At 35.1% G+C, this 17,588-nt stretch overlaps 1 protein-coding gene across 6 annotated transcripts in view; it reads left to right on the top strand.

Annotated features, from left to right (window-relative positions):
- The window catches only part of chinmo (Chronologically inappropriate morphogenesis), a 67,203-nt gene that overhangs the window by 17,968 nt on the left and 31,647 nt on the right, over nucleotides 1-17,588 (top strand). For all 6 annotated transcript variants that reach the window (XM_081758488.1, XM_081758480.1, XM_081758505.1 and 3 more), the window contains exons 2-5: nucleotides 2,422-2,571; nucleotides 9,812-10,029; nucleotides 11,057-11,714; nucleotides 13,420-13,590. In XM_081758488.1, the coding sequence (XP_081614614.1) occupies nucleotides 2,454-2,571; nucleotides 9,812-10,029; nucleotides 11,057-11,714; nucleotides 13,420-13,590 (1,165 nt within the window). In that variant the 5' untranslated portion in view covers nucleotides 2,422-2,453. The remainder of the gene's footprint in view (nucleotides 1-2,421; nucleotides 2,572-9,811; nucleotides 10,030-11,056; nucleotides 11,715-13,419; nucleotides 13,591-17,588) is intronic.

Raw genomic sequence — 17,588 nt, forward strand, 5'->3', positions numbered from 1 at the left:
TCCACATCGTATATGACTATATTTAGGTGATACAGATAATTCCAAAGGGGAAATTTCCCTCTCGGGAATGCTGAGCGGGCGGGAAGGCCACGAACGACAGGTACGAGGGAAAACATTACTGCTGTTAGAAAAATGCTTGACGAAGACAGGCGAGTCACTTACCTGCAGATTGAGGATACCTTAGGCCTAAATGCATCAGCAGTTCAATTCTGCATGATCATTTGCACGTGAAGAAATTTATTGTCTCTGAGTGCCCCTTAGTCTGAAGAGCAAATGATACAACGTGTGACATGGTGCCGGGAAATGCTGCAAATGTTTGATAAGGAACAATCTCGATATGTGAACAATATCGTGACAGGTGACGAGACTTGGTTGTATATTATGATGCGCCGACCAAGACTCAGAACAAAGTCTGGGTCTTTGATGATGACTATACACCTGAGAACAAAGTCTGGGTCTTTGATGATGACTATACACCTGTAGCTATCAGTAAAGAAGAAAATGATAGCTGATTTTTCAAATCTAGTGGAATTATGTAGCGTGTCGTTTTGGTCACAAAAGACAGTCACAGCTAAATAGTACACTGAACAGTGCCTCCGTAAAGCCATGGAATCTATGAAGAACCTATGACCAAATTCAAGAATGAACACAGTAGGGCGCAAAATTTCCGGTCGCCATTGGCGAGTAGAAATTTAGACCTAGCGACCAGTGTTTAGTAGGAATGGTTTCTGTCAAACTTACAGGGCTGCACAGTTTCTGTTTCGCACGAAAGTAACTGTCACTGAGTTTGAGAAAACACGGAATATAAAGTCTTCACAACGGACATGGAGAGTGAAGTCTTCACAATGTAGTAATTCGCTCCTCGTTACTGGATGATTTGCTGACAATTTCCATCAATGGCCCTTCACTTAAGGACTGTGATCCGAAAACTGCAATCGACAACTGGTACTTCAGTGCAGAGAGAGAGCGTTACACAAATGTAAGATATTTTTAACGTGTATATGAATTGTCCACTTCAAAATTGATATCCTGAATCTAATTGTCTGGTTTTGAAATTTTATGCCCTGATGTAATCTCTTCTTTGTCAAACTAAAAGTCATGGGGAGGAGGGCTCTCATAATTTGTACGTGAGAGATACTGGCGACCATCATTTTTGATTGGCGAGTTAGTCTGACTTGGAAATCTTGTGCCCTGAACAAATGGTTCCTCCATCATGACAATGCTCCAGCTGACCGCGCGAAAGCGTGCCCGAATATTTATCCGCCACAGATCTAAAACCTGTTGAGCATCCTCCTTACAGTCCAGGTCGTGCTTCCTGTGCCTTTGCACCGTTCCCGCATGTGAAAATCAAGCTGAAAGGAATGCAGTTTTCCATTGATGAGGATCTTCTGAGGGTTTCGGACAACAAGTGTGCCTTACTTACTAGTGAAACTGGCAGATCTGGTTTAACGATTGGTTTTGGAGGATGGAGAGGTGTATTAAGTGTGGTGGGACTTATTTTGAAAACATTAAATAAGTAAAACTGTATTGCAAAGTTTTCGTAGTATCCTTAGTGTTACACTAACATTCATTCATTATTATATTGTACAAAACGTTTAAACCAATTATATTAATTCACTGTGGCTGTGAATAAGATAACGTGCTCTAATAAAAATTAAAAAAAAAAAAAACATTCAAAATAATAACATACGGTAAATAAGAAACATATATAGATATGTATGTATGTATAACAAACTCTTTGATCTAGTCGAGTAAGCTTATAATGCAGCGAAATAATACCTCGTTTATGAGGTGAGAAGAAAAGTCAAACCTGGTGGACATTGAGTTAACTTTCATTCAACTTCGAGGCTTCTTTCAAATACATAGCAAACATAGCTTTAACCGGTACTAGGCACACTGGAAATATGTATTTTCCCAACAAATTTACAGTATAAAGTATGGGTTTACATTGGAAAGACGATGTAGAAAACGCACTTAACCTGCAACGACAAGCTAAAACCTTCAAAGATTTTTACAGAAATACAAGGTTTAATTAAAGCAGTAATACAATAAATGATATTAAAAAAAAAAAAAAAAAAAAACTTCAGTTTTAATTAATTTTCTGTTTGAATGGCAGTGAAATCTTGTTGGAACAAACCGAAGAAATTAAGAAAAAATATTATCAGTAAACAATTGTATCTTAAATAAAGAGAGACAAGAAGTAATTAACATGATAGTTTTGAACACGCACTAAAGATATTAAATGTAGATATTTAGTTTTTAAACTGTGGACGATATTAAGAGAGAGATTCGATCGAGTAACAGTTGTATTCATGAACGATAAAAGAAATTCAATTCCTACAACACAGATAAGATTAATAGTATATTTATTGTTGGTACCGTATAAGAAATACATATATATCGAAAGCCTTTATTTCCTAGGTATTCTGTAATACATTCCATTCAACACCAGAATGGAATCACAGCAGCAGTTCTGTCTAAAGTGGAACAGTTTTGGTAGTAATTTGGCAACGGCGTTTGGAAATTTATTCAAGTCAGAAAGTTTAACAGATGTCACGTTATTTTGTGAAGGTAAGAAAAAAATTTATAACTTTCTTCTTTGTACATAGTAATAATATTGCAATATAGTGCTGGTAAAATTCGAATAATTTTAACACAACTACTGCAAATAATCATATGCTTATATCATACCTATTCTGTCATTATTGGCAGGTCATTTGCCGCAGCTGAGAAGCTTCCATGGTCTTCTGCTAATCTCTTCGTTTTCATTTACGATTTTTCTATTTTGATATCGTCCATTAATTGTAGTTTCCACCCCTATCTCTCTTTCCTGCCACCATACCCTCTAGCGTCTTCCTCATGATACGGTTTCTTCTTATCCAATATTCCAACCAGTTTCTTTTCCTAATATCTAAAATTGTTCTTTTCTTCTCCACACCCACATTTCTAAGCTTCCAGTCGTTTTCTGTTATTTTTACGTAATATCCATGTTTCTGACCCACACAGTTGAATACTCGCACGAAACATTTTATGAGTCTTTTTCTCAACTCTTCTTCAAGGTCCCACAAAAAAGACTTTTCTTCCTCCTAAATGCTTCTTGCGCCATTCTTACCTATCCTTGCTTTTTTCACCTTCACACTTCAAATCATCACCAATAATACTACCCAGGTATCGAAAACCAGACACTTGTAGTTTCTCCCCTCCTGCTTCCATATTTGACAACGACCGATTCGTTCCAGTCACCATAGCTTTTGTCTTTTTTACATTTCTTTTCATCCCATATTCTTCATAGCCCTTCTCAAATTTTCTAATATATTATTGATTTTCTCTTCAGATTCCGCAACAAGCACCATATTATCTGCAAACCGTACACATCTACTTATTCTGCCTCCTACTGAAACACCGTCTTCATTATGTAGGCTCTTTATCACTCTTCTACATAGATATTAAATATTGTTGGCAAGAGACAGCATCCTTGTGAACTCCCCTTCCAATTGCACTCTTCTGTCATTTCCTCCCGTATTCTAACACTTGGGGGGCGCGGTGGCTCAGTGGTAGAGCGTTCACCTCCGGTGCGTTCGGTCTCAGCTCGCGCCGTGTGGACTTTGCAGTGGACAAATACCGTGCTCGTGGGTTTTCTCGGGGTTCTCCCGTTTCCTCCCACTTCATTCCACCATTTCACTCATCATTACCGTCTCCTTTAGCCTAACCGGCATAACGTGGAACGTAAAACTTGAAGATTTCACTTCATTTATTTTCCCTATTCTAACACTTAACTTGTTGGTTCATATATAAGTTTCTTATAAGACTTCGATCTTTCCATTCTAACCCAACCTTGAGAACTTCCAACAACAAGTCCCAAATCACGCGGTCAAAAGCCTTTTCTAAATCAATAAATAGCACATACACCTCTTTCCCTTTTCCATAAACCTTTCTCCGATCTCCCTTAGTAATTCAGTTGCATCTTTTGTGCCATTACCTCTCCTGAACTCGAATTGTTCCTTCTCAACTTTTTCATTTCTTCCATACAACCTTCTGTTAAGAATTCAAAGCAAAATTTTTGCTATGTGAGGTATGAAATTAATAGTTCTATAATCCTCACGTCTCTCTAGATTCGATTTCTTAGCCATTGGTATGATGATCGTCTGTGGGAAGTCTTTGGCCCCTCTCTTGTTTCATATATTTCATTACAAAATCAGAACAATTTTTTTTTTCTCTCTCTCTTCCTAATTCCGGATATAGCCTTTTCAAACTCATCCTGATGAATACTAAAACCTTTATCATCCTCTCCTACTTAATGTTCTACTTCAACATTATAACGCTATAGTTTTTCTTTCTTTTTTTTAATGGATGAATAAAGGAATGAAATTTGCTTACGCAACACATTTTAGAATACTATTACTAATATACCAATAATAATAATAATGAATATAATTATACGGTCGCCAAAAAAATCTTTTTTTAATATGACGTAAAACCTAAATAAATGAAATGAGATGAACATATGATCATAACAACAGGGACTGTAGTTTCAAAATATTGTTGATTAAATTTTAACTACTACAAGTCCATAAAGGTAAGGACAAGACAAAAACAAACACAGAAAAAAAAATCGTAGAAGTATTAATTTATAATTTCGAATTCAATCCCTATCGCTATGACAACATGTCCATAAATGTTTAGAAATTTCACAGGTTCTTCTGTTTCATCGGCGTCCGAGCCATTCCGAAGAGCGAAAATGGAAGAAATCTTTTATACTAAAATTTCATTAACAATTACATCTATCTACATAGATACCTTACCTCTAAGATTCAAACATGAATTAATTATAGGATATTTTGGAACATGATTTTTAAAATACAACTACAAGGGAAACATAGGGTTAACATTTTATTCCTCTAGAGAATAACAAAAAACAAAACTCAACAACTAAAATAAATAATTGGATAAGTAAATATTTAAACATGCCATGAATAAATTTGGAAATAGTTTAGGTTACAAAGAAAGAAAAAAAAGCATATAGACATGATATGTTCGCGAATAATCAATACAAGTTACTAATTAGTATTCAATTGCCAATATGTCACCGTTGAACTGATACAATCTTTCTTTATGAGCATTACAATTACTGATGACAAATAAACGAATGACAGAAGAATTATTAAAGAACAGATGATGAATACAAATGGCTGATTATTGGACTGAATCGACAAAGATTATATTAATTATCAAATGAAAGAGAAAGTCCGCAGCCCAATAAACATTAAGTACATATATTAGATGTTTCCATTACATTAGAGGCGCAAGCTAACCATTTGGCACAACTGCATGGAAATCAATCACAAACCTACTACTTTATATTAGACTAGCAGCGTTCACCCCGCTTCGCTGCGGTCACCCCGGAACGCAATAAACTTTGTTACTTAGATAATTTTTACTTTTTCGCTTTCAAGTGATATGATAAAAACCATAGAAGATTGCAGTAAATGTTAACATTATATCGCCTGTCATTTATGTTAACCCGCCCCGCTTCGCTGCGGTCACCCCGGAAGTTTTCGCTTTCAAGTGATATGATAAAAACCATAGTAGATTGCAGTAAATGTTAACATTATATCGCCTGTCATTTATGTTAACCCGCCGAGTGACACGGTCATGCGGGTTGCATATAAATACGTTTATTTTTACCTATGATGAACTAACAAAGGATTTGTACGTTATGGACACTTGAATGGTCAATTATCTCAAGACACTGGTAATTAAAAATTAAAGTGATATGATAAAAACCATCTAGGGTCCAAATCCTAATAACCCCCCAAAAATAAAAGAAATTGGTTCAGCCGTATTAGCGTGATGAGGTAACAAAGGATTTGTGCGTTCTCTTTTATATATAAGATGAAAGTCCACAATAGTTTTTAATTTAGATAATTGTTAGTTTAGGTTTCGAATTCGGAGAAAGGTGGGTATGATTTCCCAATTAGTTATTCAATATTTATAGTCCCAAACAAATAAACAAATTTCAGTTTATTAATTGAGGTTAGAAAGTTCGAAACCAATTGTGACTGGCAACGCTGACTCACTATAAATTTTAAGCGGCTGACTTAGATCTTTATTATCCAACTGATAATGAATTTTATGTAGGCGTTCGAAAGATAGGAATTTCCTCTTTCGCATCACGTAATAACGTCAAAGTTATTAATCAAACATATTCTTCAGATACTATAACCAAACAAAATATAGGTAAAGTCCAAACTCCGGGTTAAAATTTTCAATAGGTCCAATGAGAGAAAGGAACGGTGTATAATTTCAGGTTCAAATTCAAAATATACAAGTGTTAATAATCCATAATTTCTGTCAATCCAAACGAAGAAAAGGTCCACTCCAATTAAGAAAATATTCAAACAATAATAAAATTCAAATTCCATAAGTTCTTAACTAGGCTTAATCAATTAGCTTGAGAATTTCCACTGTTCCCGAAAAATCATCGTTTGTAGATCGAAACTATGCATTGTATTCCATCTGATAATGACATTATAGGTATTGTGCATAAAGGGTCTCACAACTTCAAACAATTTCGATTTGACTAAATTAATTTCTCGGGTATTATTATTTACGTTAATAGAAACACTCGCACAATGGGTAGTAGCGGGAAGTAAGCTCTTAAGCTGGGAAACTTTTTCGGCTCCGTTACAATTTAAAAATATATATATAAGGCCACTCGCTGCCACCATTGATTATCTACTGGATGCCCAGTACTGTGGACTACCGTCTGACATTGGAGCAACTCGGTCTTATTCCTAACTGCAAGCCTTCCAGAAATCAGTCAAGACATCTTCTCAGCAGACTAAAGCCGCAGAAACCTATTGGACACTGGCATTAAGGCTCTTCGTAGGAATGTATTGAAACGGAATGAGACAAATTTATAATTTTCGTTCCATTGGAATCTCCATTTTCTTCTAAAAACTCAAGAGATGTTCTGGTGGTATGATTTGAAGTTTTGTTTATATGGATCGTCATTTGGTTGATTTCTGCATCATACAATTGTAGGATGTCGATCCGAAAGATAAGTATCATCATGGATTTCTGGAAGTATCTTGCATTCACTTCTATGTTTTTATCAACCTACACTTCCCCACATAACTGAAAATCGTGACAATAATAAACCCACGCGGAAAACTTTCCCGACAGTGGCCAACAAAGTTACAGCGGTCTTTGGCATCGTTCTCAAAATATGTCAACGCCCGCACGTAAAGATAGGTGAGCAATTTCCATAGTAATACTGTCCAGTGCGAATTTACTTCTATTTCGTTTTATGTATTAACCCATTAACGCCGGAAATATTTTTTGATTTCAGTTTTGGTGAAATTGGTGATTTTGGCTTATTTAGGTGTGAAGACCACGTGTGACAAATTGAGAGTTCGCGACGTAAGCGGTTTCGTTGGGGTACCCCGTGATCATATGAACACGCTAGGCGTTTAAGTAAATACTTTCGGGTAGCAAACACTCTGTTAAATTATTCACACATATGTAAAAGAAAAGAAAAAAACATTTATTGTCCTAGAAACTGTTACAATCTAAAAGACAAAATAATCACAGTATTTGGATTATGGAGTTGTATGTTATGAAGCCCATTATCAATTGAACTTTATCAGGGCGCCCGAAAAAAAATTAGGGGGTTTTCCATGGTTGTTATATTACGTCTGATATTTAATATAAGTGTGTTGCTGTATTATGTATATATTTTTGTGAGCCACGAGGGGTCCGGCCCCCACTCTGCCCCACCTTCGGGCACCCATGGACTTCATGGAAATTTAAAAAATGTCTGTGTGCGTGCAAGCTCTCATTGCATTTGAAACATTTCGTAAGAACTGTGCTTAAACGTAGGGTACCTGCACAACGTTTACGATTAGGGTGAACCTCTTAAATGGTCTCTCCCATCAAAATGAACGTAACCACTTACATGGTATTATTCACTGCTCAACTTAGAAATAGCCGGACATCCTGCACCTAATGGAATGACTTTATATTTTTAAAAATAATTTCGAAATTATAAGTGTAAGATGTGTATCCTATTTTTGATCAGCAGTAGCCATGTATTTCGCACCGGTACATCAATCATCCAAGAGAAAAGTGCCCACCACCACTATTTGAGCCTGATCCCAATGCGATGAAATATTCTGGTCTATTTGATTAGTATCTTTCATGTACTTGTGTTCTGGTAATATAGACGAGTTATTCGTGTTTTCTTCTTTTAACTCGGAGAATATCGCTGAACAATACAAATAGGCTGAGCCCCGTGACATATAGACGCAGTTGTGAGTACATTCTTGTCACATCATCTTCACTAAGTCGAGTATTATTTGTAAAAACAACTTCAGCGTGATTGGTAAATTGGCGCCCTGTAGGGTTGCCCATTCTCGTGAATATTCCTTCTGAATTACTGCAATCCTCTTCTGAATCTTCATCCGAAAAGATGTTAGATTTCGGGGTTCAAGATATATGACTTGTATGTCTTGCACGTCATTCGATTCCGATATGTCAAGGATTTGTTGAAGTGAAAGACCTCTCTAATGAAAGCAAAAAAATAAATAAATAAAATAAAATTAAAATAAAAATTAACAGTAGTAGCAAAAGTCATATAATAATAATAATAAAATATTATAAACGATAATAATGAAGTGATAAGAATAAAACAAGTGAAATGAAATCATGTACAAACTGTTCTAAATTAGTTTATCAGCAAAAGTTTACTGTACTATTGACATCTTTTCGTACGTACGTAAGAGAGAAAAAACTACTTAAACGCCTTGCGTGTTCATATGATCACACTGATGAAAAACTTGAATAAGCCTGCCCCAAATGTTTTCAAATGAGTGAAATGTAATCTGATACAACCTTTGACATCTCTAAAATATAACCAAGCACAAAATAATTTGAAAGGATAAAGTATAAGAATATTTTTAATAGCTACTGTGAGGACAGTGCCGTTTTTATTCTAGTTTTCATGCATTTTCGGTAACTGTGCCTCCAGATTGCATTGAAACCTCAATATGGAACTTGTTTTGTTTGACTAGTGTTACCAAAACCTTCTACTAGTGAACGCATATAATATAAAGAAACTACTGACAGAAAGTTACATAAACCATGTTTTGATAAATAATAACCGCTGTGATCATATGATCACGCACGGCGGGGTTTGTGGACTGTAGTGTGACTAAACAACCTTTAGTGCAAGGGATTTTCCGTAATGTCTTTCTGTATTTCCTTTTATATATTATGATCAGGAGTTAAGTTAAGTTTAGGGTTTAGCGTCCCGTTCAAGAGCAAGACTGTATGAGACTTGGACTTACAGCTTAATGTGGGATACGAACCACATAAGCTCCCGCCGAAAATTGAAGACACATACGCTAAACATATAGCCATGAGGGAGCTCGTATTATGTGTACTTAACCACTTTTGCAAAGGGTTTTTAAATAAAAAAAAATGTCTATTTCGGCTTTCAGGTCATCATTGACAATATAAGTTCGATTGCTTTTCAAGAATTTTCCCTGCTCTTCTGAGGAAAAAAGAAAATCACCCAAATGTTGGCTTTTACCTGGAAGAAGTATATTGAAGTAACATGTGTCGTGGGAAACAAATATATAAGCCTTAAAATTGAAAAATGATTAGAAATGAGTTGATATAGTAACATTCAACTCGTGTGTGCGTAAAATAGAGTTCCTTTGATGCATAAAGATCTAAATATAGCATCAGCTATGCGTGTTTCGTGTAATACTGTGGCTGTTAATTTACATGTTCTGTTATTGTTTTTCAGGTGTGTCATTTAAAGTGCACAAAGTTATCCTTGCGGCGTGCAGTAAGCATTTTCAGGATCTCTTTGAAAAAGCTCCATTGCCACCCAGTGCGCTGGTTATCCTTGATGGAACATCAGCAGCCAATCTAGGTGCTCTTCTGGAATTTATGTACAAAGGCGAAGTCCATGTGTCTCAGGAAAGTTTATCAAGTTTTTTGAAAGCAGCGGAAGGCTTACAGGTAAGCGGGCTGTTAGTAGTAGCAACATATTTTTTTTTCTTCCAACGAACTTACTGTTTAAATGATTATTTCCAATTTAATTATGCTTTATTCTGTGATACAGCTGGAGTTTATATTTTTATTTATTTATTTATTTATTTTTGATAAAAATGAATTCATAATTTTGAATGGATACCAGCGGTGTTTTATACATAAGTATGTTGTCAAGGAAAGAAAATGATCTTTTTAACGACTAGTCTTCTAAGTTTTAAATTTTTACGAATAGACAGAATGATTTATGAAAGACCCAAATAACTGAAAACTGTTAGTTCAGAGTGAGTTTAATTAAAATATTAAGGAGATACATTCAGTAGTCATAGATCAACAACTGTTAGAAAAAAATGAATGGTTGGTGAATTGACTGGCACTTTAGACAAAATGCCGAAAAATGTGGACTAAATCAAGAGTTCAATAATAATTGAACCATAATTAGGTATTTGGTTTAATTTTTTTTATTTTTAGCGAGTGTATAAAATTTAATAACTAATGGTTTTAGAGATAAAAGTGGACGATTGTATAATTTCAGATTTAATAGATTACGAAACACATAATTGCTCTTCTTGATTCATGTCACATCTAGCGGATTCTAATTATTAATTCCGTGTTAATTATATGTTAGGGGATTCATTCTTATGTCGGATTTGGGGTTCGTTTTTTATCCTGTTAAGAATTTCTTGTATTCGCTTTATTTTATAAACAAATTACTTGCTTTGGACAAAACACTTCCTTTAGTAGTATGGAATAAAGTTTTCAGATTTCCACTAATTGCATTTTACGTAAATTGTGCAAGGAATTGTTCATTTTTGCAAGAGAGCTATCAAAGGGAAGTGTGTTTCTTTCTAGTCTGATCATTTCCTGCGAAGACCAAATTTATATTTGTTCCCTATTACTTTTTATTTGTTAATATATATATATATATATATTCATAAGACCAAAGTGAATATTTCATGTGGAGTTATTTAATGTAACAATTCCTCATTTTCCACAGGTCAAAGGTTTGTCAATAGAACACGAGGCTCTGACAACTCAGGAACACTTCAGTCGCGAAAACCAGTTGGAATCTCCATGTAACAGTAAACGGCCCAAGCTCATCACTCAAAGTACAAAGGACTCAGTGGATCCTTCAGATTCTCACCTCATGCATGGAACCTCCCATGCAGCATCTACCTCATATTCTCCCAGTTTGTCCGTGATATCTCCTTATATACCTCACTATCGAACCTTTGACAGGGCAGCCTTTCCCATACCTCCTGCCTCAGGATATGATCGGCATGAGGTCTCACGGAAAAGATACGGAGTACGAGTAACTCAAGCAAGTCCTTCACAAGAAGAGGAAACAAATATACAAAATGTACAAGATAATGTAAGAGCGTCGGTTTTGCGGGAAACGTCTGTTCTGCGCGATGGCAAAACTGAGTCGGAGATGTTGCCACCTGCTCACCCACTGCCTTACCGTCCATCCCTCTCTATAGAGCCTAGCATGGAAAGTGAGCAAAAGGAAGAGGCTTTTACTCATTCTGATCAAAGATTCGAAGACCAGAGGTCGGACAGAAGGGAAACTGTCACTTTCGACAGAACTGCTGCTGTTGATGACAACAATGAAGGGCATCGTTCAAGTGGAGATGCAGGAAGCATTTCCCCTGAAGGTAAATTATTTTCTGTATTTATAATTAGGGTCAGAACTTTGTTTTTCGTCTGTCCACGAGAGACTTTTAAAGTATCAGCTACTAATAATTCACTAGGATTCAGTTAGACATTTCTGTTAGTTGGATAAGTGTTCCTATAGTCAATTCTGTTTTTGCTGACTACGTATAGTAAAAACCTTGGGAAAGAAAACTGTAATCCATTTTCACCCTGTATTCTAATACGTGTGCAAGATTGCATGACTAAATATTTTGACCTTCACTCCAAGACCATATTCAAACTACCTTACTTTGAATAAGATTCGTGAAATAAAATTTGATGGTTACTTTAAAATTATTTTATAGTGGGATTATAATTGGTATATAGATATGTATCCTATAGCGTCCATTAATATGTATGTCGTTTGGTTTGCGTTAGGCGTTAACGATTGGACGGTTGTAGTCTACTACAGTGGTTTCCAACCGGTGTGGCGCACAATCCCATAGAGTGTTACAAGATTTAAAAAACAAAAAAAAAAAAAAAAAAAAAAAAAACGAAGTCTTGAATAATTAGTTAAAATCAAGTTTGACGCAGGCTGTATGAGTCAGCCTTCAAGCTGTAGCTACAATGTTCAGTACTACTTAGTCATCACTTTATAGAAACAGCCTTACACTATTATTACAGGGCTTCTAGCGGGTCACATCTTTAACTAAAAGTTACTTTTTCTTAAGTTGGTCACTAAAAGCTACTTTTTTCAAGTTTGTCACTAGAAGTTACTTTTTAGGGGGTAAAGTGATATTTTCGTGTGATTTATATTTGTATTGGCAGTTTTCTAAGAAAAATATAAAAATAAATGGAAAAAGGCAGAAACTTGTTTTTTTTTTTTTTTTCCCATTTCACATTAACATGCTCTTTTCCATTTCACATAGACTGTGTGAAAATATGAATATGTGTTAGTATACGTTCTTGTTATTGCTTTTTATTTCATTTTTTTATGCAACTGAATTTTTAATTAACATTTGTAATTTATTTTAAAAGGTCATAATAAGGGTGTGAAGATAATGCACATTATTTGCTTTGACAGGATGTCTGTCGGTCACGAATGTCACGAAATCAGAAAACGGTTATGAAAGTCACGAAATTTAGCTTTTGGGTCACAATTGTTTTAAACTGTGCAAATGTAAGTACAGATTGGAAAATTTTGTTCTATAAAACATCAAAATTCAACACCAAAAATGTCTATGGTCGGCTTTAGACGCTACCAAATCGCAAGCAAAGTACGTTTGTATCGCATGGATGAAAATTCGGCCTAATTGGCACCCAAATTCGCTCATGAAAATGTTAGGAAATTTTATGATTTGGTGAAGAAAAGGTCACGAAATTTGTGGAATTTTAGTAGACACCCTATTTGATCTTATTGTGCTAAAGGAGAATGGCATATATTACCTGTTTACAGTTTACTTTTCATTGTATGTGGAATGTTGGTAGAAGCCATACTTATGTTTACCGATCGTGTGGTATCAAGACAAAATTTGGGACAAACCAATTGTGCAAGACAATTTTATTACCAATTAATGGTAATGAAAATATAGAAATTTGGCCAAACCCTATCCAAATCAAAGAATTAATCTCATTGAAAATCTTTAAAAATATTGCACAATTACCATACTGATAATTCTTTACGTGAATAAGGTGATATTTTCACTATCTGGTCTTCTTAATTTACAGATTTACGGGTGAAAATGGAACCGTCTGTGAGAGTTGAGGAACATACAAACACTTTGTACAATGAGAAAAGTAGCTCAAATATTGAGAAAGGTGCAGAAGTGCCCTCACAAATGTGGAATTCAGATGCTAAACAGTTTGCCCAGAAGAGTGGAGGCACCACGCCAGGTGACGGTAAGCAACAATTTTATATCTAATCTTTCATGGAGGTAAATACTGAGTATATATAAATAGAACTGAAGTAATAAATAGTCTGTTTCCATGGTAATATTTCACTGATGGTGGTGTTAATTTGTGGTAATACAATATGTAAACTTAAAATTTAAAAATTCTTGAAACGCCATGATTGTGCAGTTGATGGAATCAAAGAGAAGAGATTAAATTTGTTGAACCGGCATTGATCGAATATTGTACGCGATCACAATATCTGCCATCAAGAATAGAATCGTAGTCTCCCATGCCGAGTGCCGACCGTATAACTGGTGGAGATCTCTTATCCATTGTGTCAGAGAAGCATTAATGATAATTCTAAAAATTCACTCAGTTTTTTCTCTGCCTTGTAGATTACATAAACCTTCTAGGTAAGGAATAATGTGTAAGATAGAGGAAGAGTGCTTTGTCAATTTCATTTTTTCTCGTTTTGATAGTACACAACACACTCTACAGGGCGTCTACCGGTCACGAAAGTCAAGAATGTCACGAAAAAGTCAGGAAATCATAAAACGGTCATGAAAGTCACGAAAAAGTCACGAAATTTAACTTTTGGATCACGATTTTTAAAACTGTACAAATGTAAATACAGATTGGACGTCAAAATTCACCACCAAAAATGTCTATGGTCGGCTTTAGACGCTACCAAATCGCAAGCAAAGTATGTTTCTATCGCGTGGATGAAAATTCGGCCTAATTCGCTCTTGAAAATGTTAGTAAATTTTATGATTTGGTAAAGAAAAAGTCACGAAATTTCATTTTGGAATTTTAGTAGACACCCTGCTCTAGGTATATTTATTTATTTATATTAAAAAAAAAAATGCTGTCACTTTGTAAAATAATCATCATATTGAATTGTCCTGTTAAACAATATTTAACTAATATTTAAAGTATATACATGTACTAACCTGTGTTTTGTACTCCTGTAACAAAAGTTGCATTTCTTAATCCAATTTTATATTTCAGTTAATCGAAGGTAATGTATGATCTGTAGTAAAAATGTGTTCATTGCGTTCGATATTTAGTGTTTTAACTGTTTACATAAACTCTCCTATCATTCGTCAGGAAAAGCTTCTTCGGATGTAATCCTTTCGTCATTCTACAAAATTAGAATGGCCTTTTGGGTGAAGAGACTCTTTCATGGAAAGTGTAAGATTTGAAGAGCAGCGCAGTCTCAGAAAATTTTCTGTGTAATTGAGTTTGAGAACAAGTCATATTAACTTGTAAAATTTCGACAGCTCTCTTTGGGTAATAGCTATACAAGTCCATTACTTACAAGAAAAGAGGCGAGATTTGAAATTAGCCACGAAATAAATTTTATGTATTTACGAATACGATAAAATAGGGGTTTGTACTTCTGGTATTTGAATTTGATAAATTTTCTCCAGCAGAAGAATAGTTTCTTGATTAACTTTGCCTTCTTCAAATTTTCCATACAGCTGATTAGGTTCCATAAACACACGCAAGTATACGGCCCTTGCACAACTTCAGCCAATATTCTCTATATACGTCGTGTTAGCAGTTATACAATCTCCATGATTACAACCTAAATTGCACGCGAAGCAACCGCAGTAATTTATTAAAAGCTCTCCGTCACTGTTCTTAGATGCAGTTGTTTCCTTAATTTTTAGTATCGTCATAAGTGTAGCTACATTTAAAGGTACATCATATGATTCCCGTTTTATCGTCAACACCTATGTATTGATCTGAACATTCTTTAGTGTGCTTGAACAGTCCATAAAGAGTCTACTATTATCTGATCTGAGTCTCAACTCATTTTTACTTTCAAGCGACGATAGGCAAGAAGAAAGGATGGTGATAGTGGAAAAAAAAAAATGAATTCGATATTCCAAGCGATTTACACGTTTCATGGTCCATACATGCCGAAAAACGGATTTTGTGATATATGTCCGTCAGACCGTTCGGGTTCCTTGTATGTATACGCTCTATGTATGTATGTATATGTATGTACTTTTATACAGACTGCAAATGATAATCAATGTTATTGCTCAAATCCACTATCTTGGGCATTAGGGCGTGTCGATTTTTTCAATTTTCAAATTCCTAAAATGAGGGGTTCTAAAAAGTTGAGACCTAGTATTGTATTTCGAAGCATATATTTACGAATTCGATAAAATGTTGTTTTGCTAATCGCTTTTTCACGAAGCTTTGCAGCCCTTGTAAACAATGTAGACGACAGTGTGTAAATGTTGCCAACTAACAGACTAAAAAGTTTATAGAAAACCTCGAGCTAACAAGTTAAGAAACAAACCGAAGAGCGGGAGATTGAAAATGAAATGGCATGGACTTCTGATATATTACCAAGATGCATTTTCTTTCTCCTGAATCTTTGAAGTAGCATATAAATATAGACACAGAACACTAGGAAGCATGGCTGCACGCAGCGGGGAAGGGGTAAAGGGGATGTTGCCTCCCTGGGTTTTAAAAGGTGTTTGGAAGTTAATGTCAGGACATACTAATTTGCTTACTTAAATGTTGTAACACTTAATATATTCATATAAAATACTATAATATCTGGTATTATATATTATTTACTGTAGTTAAAAAGCATACGCGCGTAAATAACTGTTGTTTTACTTGATGTATTATGTGCCTTCGTGTGTCAAAATATTGTGTATTCGCGACTGAGTTTGTGTGTCGGTCTTTTGTCCTCCCCTGGAATCGGTATTTTACCCCCTTGAAAAAGTCCTGCGGATGTCCATGCCTGGAAGCCGGGCTGAACAATCTCTTAAATTTTCCCTGTAACTGCAAATCATGGCTAATCGTGGTTGACCATAAATCCTCGTCTTTTGATATCAGGCAGTTCGCATTAATGGTTCAAAATATTCAATCTATCACCACTAAATTTTATTTAGCCTGCCCATAGCGTCAAGGGATAACATGGAAAATTAGAATCAGAGCTATTGGATCTTACTATGTTCTCTAGTCTCTGTTGTCTTACTATGTTTATTAGCTTGACTAGCAGATCTACTAAAACATATGCTCTTTACTCCTGTCCATTTCAAGACTGTTTTGGATCACTACGTGACTCTCAAGTAGAGGCAAGAGAACATGTGGATCAAATAATTGTTCATTAAAAAAAAAAAAAAAAAAAAAAAAAACACGAAAGAGTTTATTTATTGAATATATTACAATTTTAGTATTCCTTGAAGATTTTTTCAGTTATTTTGTTACTCCTGAGGACGGACAATCATTCTTGCGACTCTTAAATGTTCATTTAACCCTTAACGTACCAAGCCTAACTCGTCAACGTTGTTTACCAAGCTGGGGTCTTCTGGCGATCCCAAGTATTATTTTAATTTCTCAACATAGTATTGCAACTCAAATTATTATTATTATTATTATTATTATTATTATTTTATTTTTTTATGTCTAAAAGCTTACCTAAGTTAAATGAGCATTGTTGACATCAAATATTATGTTTACTTTAACAATATTCAGTTTTTCGTACAATTTTATACTTTTGTGTTCGTAAATCTGAAATACAAGTTTAACAATGGAGCTTTTACATTTTCAAGTATGTTTTTATTTTTTGTATTTTTTTTTTTTTTAACGAACGCATCGTTGATCTAATTATGTAATAGATAGTATATCCCAAACGGATGCAGGACACACACAAAAATCGAGAATAAATTGATTCTTATAGTTGCAGCAGTATCACCAAATATCACTCTGTGGGGTCCCTAGAGGGTATGTTAAGGGTTAAACCCGATCGTTTCTTTTAATCGATATGCGAATTATAACCAGGGGTAAAAGTGTGGGGGAACGCGGAAGAACGCCATCCCCGACCTCTAAAAAATATGTACGGCGTCCCCCAGTTCCTAAAAAATTAAAATGGGCAAGGATAGGCGGGGGGACGGCGTGACGTCATGCCGCTTGCTACCGTCCCCCTACCTTTTCAGATCCACTTTTACCCCTGATTATAACATACAGAATTAACA

The sequence above is a fragment of the Thermobia domestica genome, chromosome 1 (assembly GCF_964235325.1).
Source record: "Thermobia domestica chromosome 1, izTheDome1.hap1.1, whole genome shotgun sequence".
In the NCBI taxonomy this organism is placed as follows: Eukaryota; Metazoa; Arthropoda; class Insecta; order Zygentoma; family Lepismatidae; genus Thermobia; species Thermobia domestica.